Source organism: Cyrtonyx montezumae, unplaced genomic scaffold (genome assembly GCF_038088225.1).
Source record: "Cyrtonyx montezumae isolate F1298 unplaced genomic scaffold, pur_monq_1.0 scaffold_0, whole genome shotgun sequence".
Classification (NCBI taxonomy): domain Eukaryota; kingdom Metazoa; phylum Chordata; class Aves; order Galliformes; family Odontophoridae; genus Cyrtonyx; species Cyrtonyx montezumae.
The window spans coordinates 52,331,656-52,354,049 of NW_027071824.1; the positions used below are offsets into that span (position 1 = coordinate 52,331,656).

Sequence of the window (22,394 nt, forward strand, 5' to 3'; positions counted from 1 at the left end):
ATGCATTTTCTCATTGCAAAGACAGTTAGCAGATAGTAAAACAAAAATCTGGAAGACCTCTGAGATGATAGAGTCATTTAGAAATAGTACCAATGGGGTGATAGAATTACCGTTCACTAAAGTCCTCAGTGCAGCAGAAGGCAAACTTTCCACTTCTTTGGTTGAGTATTCGAGTCAGGTACAGAAGCAGCAATGGCCTTATGTCTTTGCAGGGAAAGACAACATCAGCCAAACTTCTCCCTCTCATTCTCTTCTCTCCCCTTTACCTCTAACCCTTTACTTCCTAACTTTCCATTTACTTGTTTTCTAGGAACACAGATTTCCCTTCTTATCCTATATAAATGAAACAAAACCTGAGCTAGTTGGTTATACTGTTATTAAGTGCTTATCATTTGTGAAAACTGAAGGATTTGCCATCACTAAAAGCCTTAAGGCTGCTGCAGACATTGCCACACTCCTCATGGCCTGGTGAATCCTTCAGGCTCCATTTTCAAGGCAAGGCCTTTGCTGGGGTCCCTCTGGCTCGTGCCTGGCACTGGGCATGGCCCACCCAGGCGCCCCAGCCTGGCTGCTGACATTTTGCCTCATGGAATGACAATGATGGAATTTTTTTCCTTCATCTTGGTGCATACAGCTTTGTCCACCTCTATTGGCAATGCTGTCACAAGGATTTTTTCTTATTCTCATACTTCAATTATGAAAACAGTCTTTTCAGTTGTCTCTATAGCCTTCCATTTGCCACCTGAAGAACAAAGTAAATGTGCATACATTACTGAGGCGTCACCTGCTGATTAAAACCAGCCCGTAACGACAGCCCCACTGCTCACCCCTTACTGTTGCCCACACATTCGTAAACACCTCCAGAACCCCCCCGCAGCCCTCACAGCGAGGCAGTACTGTTGGCCAGGCACAACGCTTCACCTCGGCTATGCTCCTGCCTAACATAACCTATCCTGGATCTCCCATCCCCACTCACAGCGCTGCGATTCGCTGGTGAGAAGTTCAAGCTCAGACTTAAGTATTATTTTTGCTGTAATCGCTAACCTCCCTTCGGTTTAAAAACCCACAGCCACGGGCGGGCCCGAGGATTGAGCTCTCCCTGCCGCCGCGCCACGCACGCCCCCGCGCACGCCGGGATTTGTAGTTCGGAAGGCGGGCGGCCGCGCGGGGAGCAGCGAGCGGCGCCGCGGCTGCGGACTACAGCTCCCAGGCTGCCTTGCGCGAGGGCGGCGGGCGCATCCGCTGACTGCGGCGTGGGCGCGCGTTGCCTGGCAGTCAGCTGGCTGCGGGGCGATAAGAGAGGGCGGGCGGCGCGGGGTGGCCGTGCGCGGAAGGTCGGTCACGTCCTACCGCTCGTTGAAGGAGGAGGAAGGCGCCCGCTCCGCCATGGCCGAAACGATCGCGGACACCCGGCGGCTGATCAGTAAGCCGCAGAACCTGAACGACGCCTACGGGCCGCCCAGCAACTTCCTGGAGATCGATGTGGGCAACCCGCAGACTGTGGGAGTGGGCCGCGGCCGCTTCACCACCTACGAGATCCGCGTCAAGGTGAGGGCCCGGCCCGGCCCTCCCGGGGCCTTGGCGCTTCGCACGGCAGCTTGAGGCTGCTTTCTGGGCTCGGCCGGGCTGGGGGCCCAGGGCCGGTGGGCTCCTCCCTCGGCGGGACGGCAGGCCCTGCCGCTGAGCTGGGAGCCGGTAAAAGCGGTGGTTGCCCGCGCAGCACGGCTCCCTCGAGATAACAGGGAACGAGCGCTGCGAGGTGTGCTCCTGCTGGGCTGAAATGCTGCTCTAGGACGTACCATTGTGTGGCTGTTGTCAGGTCACTAGAAGGGGGTGAGCTTTCTGCTGAGGAGGTGTGATGTGCGTGGATCTACTTAGAGAAGGAGTGCATATTCAGGATTCCAGTGCTCTCAATGTGCTGTAGAGTGTGTAAATAAGCCTAGTAGGCAGACCGGGTTAAATCTAGCTTTTTTTTTTGGTGGCTGCTTTTTTGTTTGTTTGTACAACGGAGAAGGAAGGAGAAGCTGTGTGGAGTTGCTGTGTTCCCCGTTTCTGATGTTTGTTTTTGTAAGCAGGGCATGGAGGAGTGGACAGAAAAATGCAGTATATGCAGGACACTCATTGCCTGTGTCTGGCAAGGACCTGAGGCAGGGCACTTTTTACAGTCTATACTGCTGGGGATGAGTTGAGTTGGGAAAGACTCTCCTACAATTTGACCTTTCTCTGTAGTTTGTGATCAAGTCTGCTGCCTTGTAGTTGTCATCATCGAAGCAGCTTCATAATAACTGCCTGCTGGTTTGTTGCACATGCACTCAGGCTCTGCAGTTTAAGTTATGCATATAGTGAATGCCATGAAATGTATGTGCATTCCTGGCATAAAAGGCTTAAGCTGACATCTGCCTTCTTGGCCATTAGAAGTCTTCAGATGAAACTAAAATCCTGTATGTATCTTCAGGTACTAAAGGTCTGTGTTTTCAGCTTGGTATATTTTGCCTCATAAAAAGTCATCTGAGATCTAAAGCTACTAGAGAGGATGCTACTTTAATTTTAGTGCTGCAAAATTGTCATGCTACTATAGAAGTGCAGGATGCATCTGTAAGGCAGGAGGAATAAACTGAAATGCGATTGTAGCTGAAGTTTGGCCTCTGTGTGAGGACAAATTTGGACTAGCTACCTTATGTTACATTGTGCTGTCATTATCAGGACCTCTGCTACTGTCTTAACAGAAAGAAGGATGCAACTTTTTACCTTGCTGGCAGGTAAAGTACTCTAGTACCTTAAGTTTCTGATGTCTTTTTCTTCCATTCTTCCGTAAGTCTGAGCATCTAGATCCAAGGAAGGTAATGCAAAAGAACAGTCATAGCCTTCATATGTCCTTGAGAATTAAATGGAGTTGCCTGGTATTAAAAAATAAATTTAACTTGAAGTCCTTGAGGTGAAAGGAAAACAGAAGGCCAGGTTTCTAGATTGCAGATGGCTTAAAGTAGCTTATTTAGGGTAGAAAATCCTGAATTGGTGTTGTAATGAAGAGCTGAGAGTGACCTTAACAAATGTACTCTGTAATGATACAGTGACCTTCTATTTTTCCTGGTAATCCAGTTACTATGTAAACACTTCTTCCTTTACCTCCCTTGCATACATCTGTGTGCATATGTATATAGAACTCTCTTGTAGTATATGATTATTCCTTTTCTAGTTGTGTTATTGTACACATTGTGTCCTTGATGTGTATGCTGATAGGTATCACGAACTGTAAGGGTGAATTTTATGTTTCTGTATGCTGAAAGGCTGCAGAGCAGGTACTGTAAGCCATACAAAATGTTTGCTTTCCAAAGTTGTGTCCATTAATTTTTTTTTCCTCAGCTGGACACAGACTATATTGCTAATGTGAAAATGTCAGCATGGTAGTAGTTTGAACCTGAATTACTCCAGTATTGCCTTTCTAAAAGGTAGATCTTGTTTTACAATCTGCTTGTTGAGTGTAACAAACAGAAGCCACTAACTAGTCTCTGTGCTTTGGTTTCTGATTGTGGTCACAGAAAATAGTAGCTGATGTTCCCAGCTTCCCCCCAGCTGTGCTAATGGTGTCAACAGAAGAACCTGAGAAACCTGTGTCAGGCTTACCTGTGGAAGATCTTTTTCTTAGACTATCATCAGCACTAAGATGTGAAGTGGTACAGAAATGAATGGCTATAAACACCTAGAAAATTCTGGTGGAAGCTATTGGACAGCTTTATCATGCACAGAGCTCATGTAAAGGCAAGGAACATTGTCACAGAAGATGCTAAGAGTTATTTTTGTGTAGAAGCAATTAGATTTGTGCCATTGTTATGGTGCCTTCATACCTGGTTTGAGGGTAATTCTGTCTTTGGTTTGTCTGGATCTTGAAGTTTAATTTCTTTTAGGAAGACTGAGCTTGTTAGTGAATTTTTGAACTGATGTCTGATAACTAAAATTTTGCTAAAATACTTACGTGAAGCATTGTGGTTTTTTTGCCAACACCTTTATTGGGAAGCTTTCTGCTAGAACTGCAGCTGAAGCATATCTGCTGTTTAGAAAGCAGCAAGTGGATCATCTTCATGCTTTCTTATTTTGCTGTAGTCTTCAGCTTCTGGTGTACATTGGAAAGCTTAACAGGGAGCCCAAATGTGTTTGATACATTGCTCAGCAATATACTACTGGATAAGCAAGTTGGTTGTATTTCAGTATTTAGGAGAGCTTTTTGTAGTTTACTTTTCTGTGCAGGTTAGTGTTGTGGTAAATACATGGTGTATGGACAGGCAGTTAAACTCTCTTGTGCATAGTGCAAGTAAAAGATTTTTATAGTGGTTCTAGTGGGGTAGCTTACTTAACAAATGATCACTTGGTTACCTGTGTGTTTTTTGTTTTCTTAGCATTTAAGTATATGCTTACATAGATACTGGAAACTCAGCAAAAGCTGCAGGGTGGAATTGGTCAAAGTGTTGTCTTCTTGAGCCTGTTCTTGCATTAAGTGACATTCTTAGGAGACTGGGTTAGTGATGATGGAAAGCTTTTCACTGCAGCAACCAGTAAGGCACACAACTTGGCAATGTGGAACTACAGTGCAGTAGCATCACGACAGTAAAATCAAATATCATATTTAGTATGATATTTATGTAAAAGATGGAAAACACCATCTTGTCACTTAAGTACATTACTAAAATAGCAAATCTGGGAGGGTAATGTTCTTGACAGGATACTTGAGAATTTATTTTCCGTCAGCAGCATTGGGCAGTGAGTTCATGCTATTTTGAGGTATCCTTTGTGTGAAGGCTTAGGATGAGCTAGAAAGGAGAACAATGTGGCTAGGGCATGAAGCTCCAAATGTGTTTTATAGATAAGTACAGCTTGGTAAATTAGTCATCTAAAGGAGTCTAGATTACTTAGATCTTGTGCAATGGTTAAACTGATAAAAGCAACTAGATAGCTTGCTAACCCAATACCACAAGCCAGTTTATTGCCTTAGCTCCTTAAGGAGAAATGTGATTTAACAGTTAAGTTCTGAGTGGAAATATATACTTGCATGCCATGTGCAGTTTCTCAGGAGTCTTTACTGACTTTTCGGTTAAGTCCTTTTTGTGGGGATGAACACCTTCTATAAGAGGGCAAAAGCTATCCCTAGACAAATACTTTTTGTTGTGCCTTTTCGGGTGTATGCATGTCAGCATGCTTCAGCAAAAGATATGTTACTTCTTGGGAATTGTAAGCTAGAACTTTTTCTGAATTGCAGGAAATAAATTTGGAACAAGTGACATATTACCCTCTTTAAGCATATCTTCAGTCTAATCCAGTTCTGGGTGTTACCTGACTTATACTTCAATTGGGAGCAATGGTATTCTTGGTAAGTGGGTCAGCAGGAACATCCATGCTCAAGTGGGCTCTTTGCAACAACCTCAGTCTCTAAATCCTTTAATGACACGAGATTTAAGCTTTACAAGCTGACTTTGATCCCCCGCAACTGGTCACATTTCAGAACCACACTCCCATGGTAAAAGCGGTGCCAAAGGAAACAAGCACACTGGTTAGGAGGTCAACAAAGTATATGAGCACACAGGAACTTAATATATTTGGATAAATGTGTTAATGCAATTCCTTGTAGAAAAGTGACACATGGCTACTTTGCTTCCAGATGTTATGTGCATTACTTCAGTAGAACCAATGCTCCATAAGGCAGTGGTCACCTTTTCTATGTAATTTGCACAAAGGCATCTGTGTGCCTGTAGAGGGATGGTGGCTGCTCCAAAGGTAATGCCTTCCGTTTTGTTATGTTGGCCCACAATGTCAGATGCAGATGCTGAGAGTATGGCAGTGGAGGCTGAATATTCCTGCCAGTATTCTGTTAAGTTTTGTTGCTGTGCAACAGATGGCAGCAGAGGGGGCAATCTGACAGTGGCATCTGATGTGGAAGTGTGTATGAAGCAAAGGTGTGTAATTGAGTACCTGTGTGTGGAAAAACTGATGCCCCTTGACATTCATTTCCACTTGCTGAACATTGGTGGAGACCGAACAGTGAATGTGAGCACAGTGAGGCAGTGAGTGGTGCATTTCAGCAGTGGTGACAGCAGTGTGGAAGATGAGCCATATTCCAGCATGACCATGCACAGCTGTCACACCATAAAATGAAGAGTATTGATCAGCACACCCTTTTGAATCAGCAGATTACAACCAGGGAACTGTGTAAGGAACTGGATACTGGCTTCATTGTTTTGGAAGTGATGGTGGCAATGTTGGAATATTGAAAAGTTTGTGCCAGGTGGGTCCCACGAATGCTTACTTGGGAACAGAAATAACACTGTATGCAGATTTGTTGGGATCTACTGAACCAATATGAAGCTGAAGATGACAGTTTCCTGGCGTGCACTGTTGTGAGTGGTAACATGAGAATTGCCTGACAAATAAATGAAGATACCACCCTCAGTGGATGAAGTGATGCGCACTGTCTTCTGAGTTACAGAAGGGGTGATTTTTCTGGATTTCCTGGCATCAGCTGTGGCAGTTACAACATGATGCTGTCTAAGCTGAAGGCTCGAACTTCCAGGATCAGATTAAAGAGAAAGACAACCCTTTTCATGCAATGCAGTAATGCCAGGCCACATACCAGTTTGAAAACTATGGAGCATGTTGCCAGTCTTGGCTGGACTGTCCCACTGCACCTTTTATATATTCCAGATTTGGTGCCTTCTGACTTGTATGTGTTCAGGCCAATGGCAGATGGACTGTGTAGGGAAATTTTCCTAGCAATAGTGCTATTATATTCAGCTGTAGAACAGTGAACCACCTCCACTAGTTCAGATTTTTACACAGGCTTTTGCTTTTTGTTGGTGAAAATACACACCTAATGGTGATTGTTGACAAATATGTTCTGTAGTTGAGAATATGCTCTATTGAATAACATTGTTGTGCTTTTTGTGTCTGCTGTAGTTTCCATAGCTTTACTATCAGAATGTCATACATACGTGACTGTGTAGACCAAATGTGGGGAAGGAAGTGAATACAGGCTGTGAAGTGCATGTGGTGTTAAGAATAGTATTGGTCTCCAAGGATTGCGGAAGTAAATCAAAGTAGTGCTAAACTTCAGTTTCTTTTGAAAATCTTTTGTTATCTGAAACCTTTTTTTTTTTTTCAGAGCCTTGTTTGGCTGCAATATTTGTATTCCAGATTACTATTGGTAATCTATTACTGCCTTGAGTAGTTATCTTATTCTGAATTGATTTATCAGTGATTAATGAACAGAAAGCACATGTCTTATGCATAGTACTCTTGAGCTAGCAAATGTTGTTTTTGTTGTTTTGTCCCTGAGCTATAGCAAATTTCCAGTCCTTAAGTTCAGCAGGGGTTAAAGTTGTAGACTTCTTGTGTCAAGGAAAGAAGAGAGTCGGCTGGTACTCATAATTCACATCAGTGTAATTCAGCTGTATGGACTGTGAAGGTTGTGGTGGAGTAATGACTAAACACTGACTCAGTGTAGATATGTTTAGGGATGCATAGTCAGCATGAATTCTCCATGCTACTGCAAATTTTGTATCAGATTGCAAGACTTCTTTAATGCTAGCAATTCTTTTAAATATACTGTTCTAGATACTGATATTCACTGTGGATGTTTTTTAGACTCCAAAGAATAAAAGTGCACTGATTCAGGTAACTTTGACCTATAGCTCAGGTACTACACACTTAGAAACGTTAACTGTTCTCTGGAGCAGTAATTCAGAGCATTAGCTGAAAAACTAAGAAATTCCCAGGACACTAACTAAAGAGACCAAGAATGGGCATGTTTTCAGTGCTTCAATAAACTTTGGAAGCAAGAGAAGTGGGTTTACTGCTCTATTTCATGCATTTGCTCTGATGAATGGCTGACTTTTCTGTAGAGTTTTTGATTTAAACTAAACTCAGGCACTTAGCCCAAAGGTACTAGACTAGCTTGATGTTGATATTTGTTACTGTGTAAATAAAATAACCCAGTCTTTGAATAGCACTTATTAGTGTATTAGTTTAACTAGTGACTTAGACTTTTTTCTTTCTGTTCATACAATGTAGGCCTTGATTGTCATGTATTGAGTGTACACTAATACAGTGCTGAACAGACCAAATCAAACAGAACAGTGTCTAATCTTTGTAGGACAGATGGCTGTGATCCAGGTAGGCATGTGATGCCAGAGTTGTATTTATGCATCTTTATTTTTAGCTGGCTTGCAAAAAAAAAAGTTAACTTTGGAGCAATAAAGGGGTCGCCTGTTTTCCATCTGGTGAAATAAATAGCACAGTATAGATTGTAACTTTGAACTGTAGAGGAAATATGTTATTTTTTTGCCTCCTTGGTATTGCAGTACCAATTGCTCTACTGAAGGCCATTGAAGTGGCATATAAATCCAAATACTGTGTTAAATTGCTGTCACAACTTTTTGATGTGCAGATGGAGAAGCCCTCATCTCCTTGATGAAAGCAGTTTTGCTGCCCCAAGCTCCTGACACCTTGGGCTTCAGGAGGGTGGACTTTGAACAGTTTGGGAAGCTGGTAGGGAGGGTACCTTGGGATTTGATCCTTAAGGGTGAAGGGATCTGGGAAGGCTGGTCGCTCCTCAAGAAGCAAGTCTTAAAGTTGCAGGAGCAGGTTATCCCCTAATGCTACAGTGTGACCCAGCAGGGAAGAAGACGGGCATGCATGAACTCCTGAGGCTCCAGGAGAAAGAATCTATCTCCTATGGAAGAAAGGATGGGCAAGACAGGGAGAGTAAGAAGTAGTTGTTAGGACATAGAGAGAGAAAATTAAAAGGCGAAAGCCTGGATTGAACTCAATGTTGTTACTGGGGTAAAAGAATAAAAAACTTTACAAATAACAGTAAGAGGAGGGCTAAGGAGAATCTCTGTCCTTCACTGGGTGTGGTAAGGAGCATGACCCCTGAGGATAGAGAAAAGTCTGAAATTCTCAATGCCTTCTTTACATTTGTCTTTAGAAGTCAGACCAGTTATCCTCAGGATATTCTATCCCCTAACCTAGAAGTCTGGGGTGGGGAGCAGAATAAATCCCCATGATTCAGGCTGCTTTCCACCATTTGTTAGTGTTCCTGATAACTGGAGAGGTCCCGGAGGGCTAGAGGCTTGCCAATGTAACTCCCACCTGAAAGAAGGATTATAAAGAGGCTCTGGGAACTATAGGCCTGTCAGCCTGACCTTGGTACTAGGAGAAGTTATGGAGCAGATCATCTTGAGTGCAGTCCCACAGCATGTGTGGGACAGGTGAGGGATCAGTCTCAACCAGCATGAGTTCATGGAAGACTGGTAATGCTTGACCAATCTCCTTCTATGATCTAGTGATGAGCCTGATGGATGAGGAAAGGGCTGTTGATGTAGTCTACCTTGACTTCAGCAAAGCCTTTAACTCTGTCTCCAGTAGTATTCTGAAGAAGCTGCAGGTTATGGCTTAGACAGCTTAAACACTCTTTACTGGGTGGGCTCAGAGGGTGGTGATGAGTTAATTCCAACAGGCAACTCATCACAAGTGATGTTCTCCAGTGGTCACTACTGGGACCTGTGCTGTTCAGTACCTTCACTGGCTACCTGGATGAGGGCATTGAGTATGCCCTTGGTAAGTTTGCAGATGACACCAGGTTGGAAAGAAGTATTGATCTGTCTCAGGGTAGGAAGGGTCCTACAGGGGTATCTGGACAGGTTGGATCACTGGGCTGAGTCCAGTGGGATGAAGTTCAGTAAGACTGTGCTGGGTACTGCACTTAGGTCACAATGACTGCAGGCAACACTACAGACTTGGGGCAGAGTGGCTGGAAGACTGTGTGGAAGGAACAGACCTGGGGGTGTTGGTTGATGCTCAGATGAATGTGAACCAGTGGTGTGTCCAGGCGGCCAAGAAGGCCAATGGCATCCTAGCTTGTATCAGAAATAGTGTTCCCAACAGGAGCAGGGGAGTGATCATCCCTCTGTATTCAGCACTGGTGAGGCTGCACCTTGGGTACTGTGTTCAGTTTTGGATCTCACAGTACAGGAAAGGCTTTGAGGCCACAGAGCGTGTTTGGAGAAAGACAACAAAGCTGGTGAGAAGTCTGGAGCACAAGTCTTATGAGGAGCAGCTTGAGGAACTGTCATTGTTTCTTCTGGAGAAGAGGAGGCACAGAGGAGATGTTATTGCTCTCTACAACTCCCTGAAGGAAGGTTGTAGTGAGGTGAGGGTTGACCTTTTTTCCTGCCTAACTAGTATTAGGGAATGGCCTCAAATTGTGCTGGGAAGATTCAGTTTAGATGTTAGGAAAAACAACTCTGAAAGAGCAGTTGGGCTCTGAAATGAGCTGCCCAGGGAGGTGATGGAGTCCCTGGAGATGTTCAAGAAACATTTAGATGTTGCGTTAAGGGATGAGGTTTTAGTGGGAAATACTGATGAAAGGCGGATGATTGGACTGGATGATCTTGGAGGTCTTTTCTAACTTTGGTGATATGAGTCTGTTTTTTATGTTGTTACAATTCTTGACAACATTTGTTATAAAAATATATGCTACCAACTGAGGACAGGTCCATGAGCAAGTTCTTTCTTCAGAATCTAGCTCAAAAGTCCTGTTATGGAGGAGTCTTCTGGAACTCATAGGGGTGTGTCTTGTCTTCATGAGCAATCTTGAAAGTAGAACTATAAGTTAGTGTATAGCACCTTTGCTCTAAAATTCATGAGAGGAAAGCTAGATCTCAAGTAGTTTAAGGCCACCTCCAGATCGGGGGGGGGGAGGGGGGGGGGGTGGGGGGGGAATTGGTAGGCTTTATTTTAATGTGTTTAAGTTGCAGTGTCCCTAAGGATGAGGATGTCTGACAAATGACTCAACAGGTGCTATTGGCTGTTCTGTTACAGGGCTCTTAAGAATGTAAATGTTACTACTCCAGTATAACTGGAAATTTGAAGAGGGTTTTTTGGCTACTTAAGTAGCTAGTACGGAAGTAACTGTTGTTCTGCATGTTTATGTAAAGTGTCAGTAGCTCACAAAGCATATTAAAACTTTTTCCTGAAAAAAGCAATCAGTGGTGACTTACTGTGTTTTTTTTCCTGCCCATTTGACCATAACTGGTAGGTAGAGACTAAGGATGCTAAAACATCAACTTAATTTCATGCCTGTTCAGTCATTCTTATTGAGAAAATAATAAACTGGCCTTACAGTATGCTAAGCCAGAGCCTATGGTGGTTTTACCTTGCAGTGGTGTGAAGGGAAGGAGAAGGAATTAGAAAAATAAATGCTTGTCATTTCGAAGAAGACTCTGGCTTGAGAACTCAGAATTAACTACCTAGATTTACTAATTATCTCTTGGTGATATAAAAGCATTTGCTTGAATGTGTTCTCTTTAAAATGAGCTCCTGTTTTTCATTTTGGCTGCTGGGGATACAACCTGAAGAATCATGAAGCAATCTGTTTTTCTAGTCTAATCTTAAGATCTTTCCTGCTTTGAGCCTATTGACTGTGACACACCTAGTTTAGTTGTTCAGGATATTGGTGAACTTTGCCAGGTGATGACAGAACCTGTTTAGCAAAAAAAAGCAAACCTCAAAGGCATGTGTACTAAATTATCATAGAGCAGCTCTGGGGTCAAGACAAAGTTACTGAGAATTAACTTTTGTCTGAAATTGAGGCTGATAATCTTCGTGGTTACTTCACTATTAGGATCTTACTATGTTAGTCTTCAGGATGAAAAAAACATTGTAGCTTTGTCTCGGTACTGTAGGATGGGAAGATCTGCAGAGCTTGGTATAACTGAAGTCAGCGTTGTTTTAAATCTGGGCTTATAGATGTGGTCAGATTTGTTTCAGTGTTTTATTTTTTGGTGTGTAAGATTCCTGCAGTAGGCCTGGATGCCAGATGGACATAAGAGAAGGTTGTAGAATTTGGCTTTAATCGTATGACTGATTTTTAGAAAGCATGTATGAAAATAAGACAGTATATTCACTTTTCCTGCAAGCTTGCAGGGCTTGTGTTTGGTGAAGTACATAGCAAAAAAATTAAACTTGTAGAGACCAGAAGTATAAAGCCTGCTTGCTTTTGTACTTGTTTTTTATAATTGTAGGAAGTGGGCAGGTTGCTGCTTATGTCAATTCTGGAAGGAAACAAACCACTGCCATGGTGTCTGCAATAACAGTGGGCTGCTGGAGCTGTTTTTAGTAATAAAAATGGTAGGCTCTTGCATTAAGAAAACTAATACTTTTTCTCCACCCTGAATACTGCTTACTGTAATACTCTGGAGCTGCCATTGGCTGCCTGTAAATGTAGCCAGTGGTGTAGATTCTTGACAAAGATTAGAGCTAGAATGGAGAGATGGTATGAAGCCTGAATTTAGCTTCTGAGAGTCAAGGCTGCAAACTTCTATCACAAGTGAGCTGAGTGCTTTCTTTCATTCTATTTTAATGGAAATAGAGTTGTATCAAGGCTACCAAGACCTTCTTGAAAAGACAACATCAGGGTAGGTGCTATGGCAACAGTGCAGCTTTATCCTCAGTTTAAGAGGAGACATGAGCAATGCCCTATTGCTGATTAGTGCTATGTTGGCATATGAGAAAATGAATCAAATCTACCTCAGACTGTCCTAGATAACTATGGTTGTGGAGTTCCAGGATTCCTGGGGGTGTGCTCAGCTGTGGTGATGTGCTGAGTCAGTCTTGTGGAGTGTCAGTATGTACTTTGAAGGAGCCCAGATGCTACTTAGTTGTATTTATATCTGGCAACAAATTTGTAGAGACAAGCCTGGCTATTTGCTAGGTTTTTTACTGACTGGATGAGTTAATTTCATCTGGATAATAGAACACTTAAATGATTTATTTTTGAGTAGAGTAGTTGATAATACTAAATCAACTCAGTTGTCTTCCCACATTTAAATTAATTTCTATACCAGAATGCCTACGCTGGAGTACTGTTGTATCTGAAGTTGAAGCATAGTGTTGACTTGTACTTGTTTACTTGCACTCTGTATGTGCAAGTCTCTTCAATTGCATCTGTACACCATTTTAAAAACTAACTGGGCATATCATGAGAATTATCATGGGATACATAATAGCAGCTAGAAGACTATTCTGTGGTCATCCAAGCTGCAGTCTTACAATTGTCATTTGCTTCCAGAGTGAACCTCCTGAGCTTGGGGTTAGACTTTGTAGTCTGAATGTTATTTTCTCTGCAAATGCAGGTTTTGCCCTGAGATGTATTAGTAGGCAGCTGCTGCTTCCCGCTGTCAGTTTGTTAAACAATGGTCAAAGGACTTGACTGGGGAAACTTGCTTGGCATCTGAGTAGAGGAATGCAGGAATGACTTAGGATTTGGTCGTTATCTCTAGATTTTTAGCTAAGTAGTTTAACTTGGCAGCCATTCTGACAATGCTTATTCTAGTGTACTGGCATGGCCATTGATTCACACAGCTGAATAAAATTGGTAATTGTAGAATATTCAGAGGCAGCCTAATGGGTGTGTGCATATACTCTGATCAAGAAATGATTCTTGACAGCATCTCTTTCCTTAGTATCTTTCTGTGCTTGGAATTTGGCATTGAGCAGAACATCTGCAGAGCTGGTTTACTGGTGCTGGCATAACGGTTTATTTGCAGTTCTGACAAGTGACTTGCTTGTCCAGTGCATCTCAATGACCAATCCTTTCAAATTAATAACTTGCATTCAAACTACTAAAGAGACTAGGAAATTGTTAAAAATCATTTTGATAAAAATGAGGCAATTATGCCGTAGAAGAAACAATTATTACAACAATTATGCTGTATGAGCTATTCCAAAGGCTTTGCGTGGTGAGTTTCATGACAGACTGTGCAGATCAGTAGGCCAGAAAATTGAGGGAGATGTTAATAAAAATGAAGTTAGCCTGACTTGAAGTTTTGTACGTTATTCTCATCCCCATTCTAGCAGGTGAACAGAGCTAATACAGTGTTCTGAATAGCCACTGGCTCACTGGTGACTAAACAAAGAACTGTAAAGCTGAACGTAACTTTCTGATACTCTGTGGTTCTGATGTTGACATTCTGAAAATTATTGAAGTTTCTGTTGATGTTTTTAGGGTTGTCCTCTACAAAATTCTGGCTCAGTGGTAGCCTACACTTCAAACTATCTGGCTTGTTTAATGAAGACTGTCTCTCCATGGTGGGTGGAGGCATGCAGAAACCCGTTACTGAAGGAAGAAGTGATCCCTTCAAATAGGGTAATAATCCTACAGTAGGGAATGTACTTCAGGTGTGACTATACTGAGTTAAAAATAGGTGCTTATGATATCAGTAGGGTAAGCAGTGTAGAAGAGAACTCTCAAATTGCCTTTTTGCATAGATTCTTTCTAACAGCTGCATAACTGAAGAACACTTCTATATCAGCAGAATTTCTGGTGGAAGGAGAATTGCTACAGTTTAGACTTTATGAAACATGATATTTAGAAGCTGATCTCAGCAGTTCTGAATTCATATCCAGAGTGAAGAACAGTGGATGTGCTCTTTCCTTTAGCATGTAGTTTCAAGTTGTGGCTTGTAAGTTGCTTAATATATACTTAAAGGTTAGCTGTATGCCTTTGTTTGAATGTTCTGTGATGATCAGAACTGGGGAATCTCCCTCAACTTGGAGGGAAAGTAAGCCCTTTAACTGTCCCTTTCTCCAGTCTGCTAGCTTGACTAGCACGTTAGAAGTTGAGAAGAGAATGCAGGAGGTAAAATGAGCTTAATTGGCCCTTCTGTCTTCACATTGTACCTTAAAGCCTGATAATGCTGTTCAGAGATTAACTTTTTTAGACCTTTTGCCTATAAGTATGAATAGAGTTCCTCAAGACCTGAGAACTTGTGTTTATCTGCTATTATTCAGTTGTAATTCTTGTAAGTAATTTGAGAGGAGACTGGAATATTTTCTACAGATGAGAGCCTAGATGTTAAATATTATAAAGGACTTTCTGTCCAAGGTATTAACAAAGAGTTGATGTTGTAATGTGTAAGGCTGAACTTGGTTAAAAAGCCAGTAGCTGAAATTAGAGAAAAATAATCCACTGCTTCACTTTTGGGAATCTCCTTCATGCACCCTTGGGGACCTAGGTTCATTTACTCTAGAGCTGAGTATTCTTGTTGGGATGAGTGTTACAAAGCCTGACTTCTGACATAAAAAAAAAAAAATTGTGCTTTGGGCTGTTATTAGTCATTAGTACAGTGAACAATGGCTGCCTGGGAAGGAGATCCTAAATACTTTTAAACATTCATCAGTATGAGATTTCATAACATTTTGTACTTCATCTGTGAATTGTGGATTAAATAGCATCATGTGAAAGTACCTGACTAACTTCTCGAGTACTTCTGAGCTGTCACAGCCAAAAGCTTGTTATTGACAGGCAGTAGTACAATGCCCTGTAGTTATAGGCCTGCCTGGTGTGGGAAAATAGTTTGGCAGTTAAACCTATCATGAATAGCCAAAAATGTCACTCAATGGCTTAAGTGTAACAGCCCACAAATGATATTGTTCAGGGATATCCACTCAAACAGTACCACAAGCTGAGTGGGGTGTTTGAGCCATTCCACTTTAAGTTACTAGCTGAGAGTAACTGCTATGCTTCTGCCAACAGAAGGAAACTTATACATGCAGTTAAGTCTTGATATTAGAATAATCCTAGAAAGCTTCCTTTCTAGATGTATGAGACAAATAGGAATATGTAGTGTGTCAGCAATCTTTACTGCTACTGCTGGTTATACATAGCATTTATGGACCCTTGGTCTTGCTTATAGCAGATCATAACTCCTACATGAACTTTTTTGTAATGCTGTCGACTGTTTGCCATCACTATTTGAAGTGTAAATATTATTAAGATTTTGGAACTTTTTCTGGGAACATCATTAGAAAAGTTTACTTTGTCTGCCTTTAGGTGTAGCTTTAGGTGTATCAGTGGGGTAAATGTGCATCCCAGGAATTAATGGGATTAATATATACAAATCATTACAAGGATTATGCAGTATTATAGCCTGACTTGTGTTTGATGTTTGTCAAGGACATTAGAGTTGAGGGCTGACTTGTTTAGTAGTTCTGTCTCATCAAATGTTGTTTGTTTTGAGATCAGGTGGCTTTGGTACATTGAATGTTGTCGCATCTCAACCTTGTAGGTTTCTCTAGAGCTATATGAACTAGACAGCTTTTGGAACTGTCAGCTTCGTCTGTCTTGAATGTATTTGATGAAAACTGTAGGACTTACTTGCTTTGCTTTTAAAGATGTTTGAGACTTTGTTGCCTCAGGTATCAGAAAAGCATAGGAAACAGCTAATTCAGTATGCTGGTGCCTGAAATGCTCCCTTGAGCACATAAAGAAGGCTTTTTTATTTTCCGACTACCTTTCTCCAGTGTATATATATTGGCATTAGGAATTCAGCCTTTTAGAAAGTAAGGCTAGCAGATGCCTGTGCAACCTTAGAAACATTGCAAGTGATGAGCCAACCTACTCCCAGGCAATATGACAAAATGCCAGTTAACAGAGTGCTGATGTGGGGCCTACAGTTGAGCAGTCTGACACATAGCTTAGTTATGTAGCTTACAAAAGAGCTTTATCAGCATTTCTATATGGAGTGTTTCTCAATACTGTTGTATTGTTGCTAAAGCAGCACTAACCTTTAAGATCACGTTTGTTTCTTCTGTGTTTCAGAGCTTCATACTCCATCTAATCAGGCTGTATTTCATTTCCAGACAAACCTCCCTATCTTCAAATTGAAAGAATCTACAGTCAGAAGAAGATACAGTGATTTTGAATGGCTAAGGAATGAACTAGAAAGAGAAAGCAAGGTAGGTAAACTGAGTCTTCATGTACATACGGGGAGAACTGATAGTGAAATGTTATCTATATTTCATTAAGCATATAGATGCATCATAGAGCTGCTGTTGCAGTTGAAAACTTCTGGAGCAAAAAGTATATTTGAAGCTTGCTCAAAGACTAACAGTGCTATTAGGCTGTTTAATGGCACTGAATTAGAGTTGATCAATTTGAGTTCAGTTTATTGGTATGGGCAATTACTGTTCTTCTCTAGTCCTGTTTTCTTAACTAGAGTTGGCTTCTCCAAGAGGAAGACGTGGCACAGGTGTTGTATAAACTTGTTTACAGGCTGCACTTAGGACGCGTTTCTAAATGTTTCAGGTTGTGGTACCACCTTTACCAGGAAAAGCTCTCCTTCGTCAGCTCCCCTTCCGAGGAGATGATGGCATATTTGATGATTCCTTTATAGAGGAAAGGAAGCAAGCTCTTGAGCAATTCATAAACAAGTAAGTATTGGGTCTAGTTATGTGGAGACAAACTTGAAACTGAGCTCTGCAAAATGGAATTACAGCTGCTAATCTGTTACGATAGCTACACTAGGTTCAGTAATTAAAACCGTCCTGTGATCTCACAATAGGACATGTTAACATTGCTCATACAGGGTTGGGTTTGGTTATCTTGATGCTTACCTGAACAGCTAAAATGAATGCTGGTGTTATGTGTAATATATGGAAATTACTACTAAAATTATAGCATTCAAAATAGTTCTACTTTTTCACTTTGATAATGTATCCTGCACTAGGTGAACAATGAAACTTAAGATGGGCTTACAGTGGTTTTCTTTAATTGCAGATATGAGGTGTTATCAGCTTGTGTAACTATACATATTTTCTGTAATATTGTAAGAATCTTTCTGAGGATTTAAAAAGTGCTTGAGGTGTGTATGTGTATAGTTTGAGAGAGACACTTTGAACTTGTCACTGACTTGCTAAGAGTGATTAGGTATGTTAGTAAGGAAGACTTGTTTCTTACTGTACTCCTGATGCTCCTAACTACTCTCCACATAGTGATTTGAGGAGCTACTTTAATCTATTACAGTGTAGGTCCAAATCACAGAATGATTTGGGGTGGAGGAGACCTTAAAGACTGTTTTGTTCCAACCTCCTTGCTGTGGGCAGGTGCATGTCCCACTGGATTGGACTGCCCAGGGCTTCATCCAACCTGGCTCTGAATGCCTTCAGAGATTGGGCATCCACACAGCTTCTCTGGACAACCTCTTGCAGCTATTCCCCAAACTCTGAGTTAAGAATTTCCACTTAATATCTAACCTAAATCTCCCTTCTTTTAGTTTAAAGCCATTACCTTTTGTCCTATCACTATTAGAATATGTGAAAGGTTTTTGTTTTGTTTTAATAAATTCCCTTTAAATACTGGAAGGTTGCAGTGATGTTTCTCCAGAGCCTTCTCTTCTCCAACCTGAACAATACCAACTCCTTCAGCCTCTCTTCCTAGTGGATAGATGGATAGGAGGCAAAGCTGTCATTACCTTGTTTGTCTGATCTCTAAAGTCAACATTGTTCATCCCATCTGCTTCTGTACTTTTTCCATCATAAAAAGGTTGAGCTTATCAGTTCCACTGATTTTAATCTTGTTCAGTAATAATGCTCTTTAATGGGAATAGGAGATACCCTTCAGTTGAACAAGAGCTTAATCTGCTTATATATAGCTGATTATATTCAGTTTTTGTTGATCAGTTCAGGCCTATGACTTGGGGAGTTGCAAGTGAGTCACTAGTTTACTAGGAACTAAAACTTACTTGCACATGTGTGGTTGTGTTAAGTCTTCACATAATTGCTTGCTAGTTCAGTTCAGAGGTATTTCTAATGTTTCTGAGCAAATAGAATGCTTCCAGCTGTTACTTTCCCTGTTTGAAGGCAGGTGGGATGAATTTCCAGCACACTTAGTTTTGCTTTTATGCTACCTGCAGACGGATGTCCTTGTGCTGAGATAAAATGTGCTTTCTAAGGCTTACAGTTATAACTGTAGAGTATAACTTTCATTCAAGCAATTCAAGTGGGCTTTAGACTGTCCAGTTTGGAGGAAATATAGCTGAGTTTAGCAATATCCATGGGAAGAAAATGGCTGATATTCTAAAGCAGCTGATAGTGAAGCACCTTAACTCAAATACTGAAGAACATCTTCATCAGAACATTTCAGTATAGCTGATATAAATGATCGATTTGCTGATCTCACTTTGAGTCTTACAGCCAGTGATGCACTGATCTCATGGTGTGAAACTTCTTGGTCAATTTTCTCATCCTTGAAAAATAGAAGCGGGCTGTTAATGTAGTTATTGATGTAGTGCCAGACTTGAGTACATCTGGAATAAGATTCTTCAAGCAGAGCTCAGCTATTCAAGCTCAGTCTATTCTAATGGCATAGACAACTCAAGCAAATACAACCAATTAAAATTTTAAATCATGTAGCAGCATTTTAAGATTCTACCAAGTATTCTGGCTAGTGAACTTAGCCTAGAAAGGATCTCACAATGTATTTACATTACTGCATTCTCTAAGCTCATCTTCATTCAGTGCCCAAGATAACTGGTACTTCTGTGTCCAGAGAAGGTCTTAGTGCGCCAGTGCCAGTTCTTGATACCCAGGGATGTTTAGGTGACTGCTGTTGAGAAGTTTTTGACAACAGTGAGCTTGTTTGAGTTAGCCCTAATGGGCCAGCTTGCTTGCAAAGCTGTTGATGCTATTCACAATGTCAGATGCAGGTGTAGCTGTGCTGCAGAAGTCTTTTTTGTTTGAACCTAACTCTTAGGAGGCATGAAAACTTTGCAAATGTGCCACCTTAGTGAAGAATACTGAGGGGGTGGGGGAAGGGGAGGTGTGAAGTGAGGTATCCATGTGAAACCAAGAGCTGGATCTGAGATCAGATCTAGTCTATCAATTCAACCACCATTTTGTACACTTTAGATGTGGGAGGAAGGAGAAGAACAATGGTATATTCTTTTTCCTTGAACTTCAAGGCAAACGATTTAGTCAGATAAGAAACCCAAACTAGCTGCTCCATGCTGTTCTGTGTTTTGCTGTAGACTGCTGTCTATTTGCTTGCATTTGTCAAGGTTGATAAACTTTGACTATTCTTGACACTATCAGTGCTGAGCAGGAGAGCTTTGGTTCCTTGTTAAGGGGTACCCCTCAGTGACCAGTGGTGACAAGTTAATCAGTCCTGTGAAGGAATGAACACTGCTACATACATGTGGAGAAAGTGCATATAAGTTCTTTAAAGTACTGTTGCTGAGTCCTTGAAGTTGTCTGTTCTAAGTGGAAGCTTATTCACGAAACTAATACACAGGCATGTTCTAACAAATGTGAGAGCCATAAGGTTTGTGCATGCTGCTGTTGTAGGTGCATCTGAAGTTGATGATGGATAGAGAGGGACGGCCTCTTTTAAAGAGAGAGGCCTGTGTTGGATGAACTGGATTGAGTTTTTCCTGGAATACTTCTGGATTTTTAAACTCATTAAGTGATCAGATTTCAGGGATTCTAATTTATTTTTTTTGCCTACATTACTACTAGGAGGCTACTAGGTATCTTAGGGGTTGTCTGTAGGATGTGGTTCTTTTCCAGGCTTAGATTGGGATTAGATGGGAACATGTAATTCAATTTCAGCTCCTTTACTGGTGAAAAGTGGCTTGGTATAGTCCATATCTGGAACAAAAATCAATGGTAGAAGTGTTATTCTCTTCTGTGACAGAAGCTTACTCTATAGTGCTTCATATCTAAAGATGTTTTCAGTTAACAGAGTGGCCATATTTAGTACCCTTTGGTTGAGCATCAGTGCTGCTTGCACATGCTGAAAACATGACTGTGGTAAGCCGCTGCTTTTAATTGGTGTCAGGACCTGCAGCAGACACCCCCTGGTGGACTAACTGTTATTCTGCCTGGGCTAACTAAATGAAATCAAACTGAGAACTAATGGGTTAAACTGCCTTTAGAGAGGTGTTCTGTGTCTAAGGCATCAAGACCAATAAAATCAACTTATCTTGGCTTAGCTTTCTCCCATTAGAATGGGTGCTTTGATTGTACCCTTAGCTACAGGTAACAGATGACATGCTTCCTACTGATCTAAGGTGACTTGGGGTTCCTACAGTCTGATTTAATGCAGTGCATGATGGCAAATCTTGCTGCCAGACATCATTGTAGACACCAGCAGTAAACTGGAAGTGGATGTGTGCTGAAGAGCAAGCCTATAAATTGTTGGGATAAAAACACTTGCTACTGACAAGCTGCAAATAGGCTCAGTTTGTGAGTACTAATGCTTCTTTTTTTTCCTTCCAGGGTTGCAGGCCACCCACTGGCACAGAATGAGCGCTGTCTTCATATGTTCTTACAAGATGAAGTAATAGACAAAAACTACACACCATCCAAAATAAGACATACTTGAATTCTGAAATCCTTTCCAAACATTAGTGGTTCTTATGCTTGATTTTTAAGAGGTTGTGGTTTGTCTTAGCATGCTGAGGATAAACAGGCACAAAGTCTCCACTAACATCAGTACACTGCTTGGTCTTTGCATATACTTCATAGCAAAAAAAAAAACCCCTCACTTGTCTTTTAGCTAAATCCTTCTGATTTAAGAGTACTATATTATGAGACCATCCACCCCTTGCAATGTCTCACAAACCTTTCCACTCATTTGCAATGACTTAACAATGTTTACTGACTCGGCCTTACTTGAACTTGCACAGTTGTAGTGTCACACGTTCACTTGTATTTGACTAAACTGCTATGCTTTCTGAGGTAGTTATTTGTGTGAACTTCTTTAAGAGACTGCTTTCTTTCTGGTAACTCTGTGTGAGATACACTTATGCAATTGTCTTCAAGCTTGTAAAACACTTTTTACTGAAGTAATGAGGGAATTATCTTTATATTCTGTAAGAGGAAAAATCAAATTTATATACTAAAATAACTTGTCTAAAGTTTTAAAATAAAAGTGAAAATGCACTTCAAATGTTTGTCACTCTTGACCTTGAGTGTGGACTATCTCATTTCTGAGCAGTGGAGACTTTGCTATACTAAGTGAACTGATGTTTCAGCCTTGCCATAATATTCTTCTGCAAGGTAGTGCATTGCCACTAACAGCTGACACTAAATACACTTAGATACTGGCATTCACTAATCAACTGTTATCATAGAATGGCTTGGGTTGGAAGTGACCTCAAGGATCATTAGGGATGTGGCATCCATAGCCTGTCTGGGCTACCTGTTTCACCACCTTACCACCCTCTCAGTGGAAAAACTTCCACTGACATCTGATCTAGATCTTCCCTCCTTTAGAAAGTTATAGGACAAGGCAAAAAGGTTTTAAGCTGTCCATGTAGAAAGTTGATTTCTCTTTTGCTTGTAATTTCCCCTAAGGATTGGAAGGCTGTCATGAGGTCTTCCTGGAGCTTTCCCCTCTCCACACTGAACAAGCCTAACTTCTTCAGCCTGCTCTCATAAGTGAAGTGCACCCCCCCTTCCATCATTTTCATGGCCTGCTGGCCACTCTTCCAGGATATACCATTGGCCTTCTGGACTGCACATGCACACTGCTGGTTCATGCTAAGTTTGTCATTTAACAGGATGCCCAA

General features: G+C 41.4%; 1 protein-coding gene across 1 annotated transcript; it reads left to right on the forward strand.

The window, feature by feature from the left end:
- The first annotated feature begins 1,252 nt into the window (after positions 1–1,252).
- SNX3 (sorting nexin 3) lies at positions 1,253–21,772 on the forward strand. The gene is made up of 4 exons (XM_065735288.1): positions 1,253–1,548; positions 16,687–16,782; positions 17,132–17,256; positions 21,100–21,772. The coding sequence occupies exons 1-4, from the start codon at positions 1,387–1,389 to the stop codon at positions 21,203–21,205; spliced, it is 489 nt and encodes a 162-aa protein (XP_065591360.1). The 5' UTR covers positions 1,253–1,386; the 3' UTR covers positions 21,206–21,772.
- Positions 21,773–22,394: the final 622 nt, after the last annotated feature.

Bases quoted from the DNA above. Each gene is read 5' to 3' on its own strand.
- SNX3 (XM_065735288.1), top strand. From the start codon at position 1,387: ATGGCCGAAACGATCGCGGACACCCGGCGGCTGATCAGTAAGCCGCAG. The intron at 1,549-16,686 runs GTGAGGGCCCGG...TTTCATTTCCAG, and splicing joins CCTACGAGATCCGCGTCAAG to ACAAACCTCCCTATCTTCAA. The intron at 16,783-17,131 runs GTAGGTAAACTG...TAAATGTTTCAG, and splicing joins AACTAGAAAGAGAAAGCAAG to GTTGTGGTACCACCTTTACC.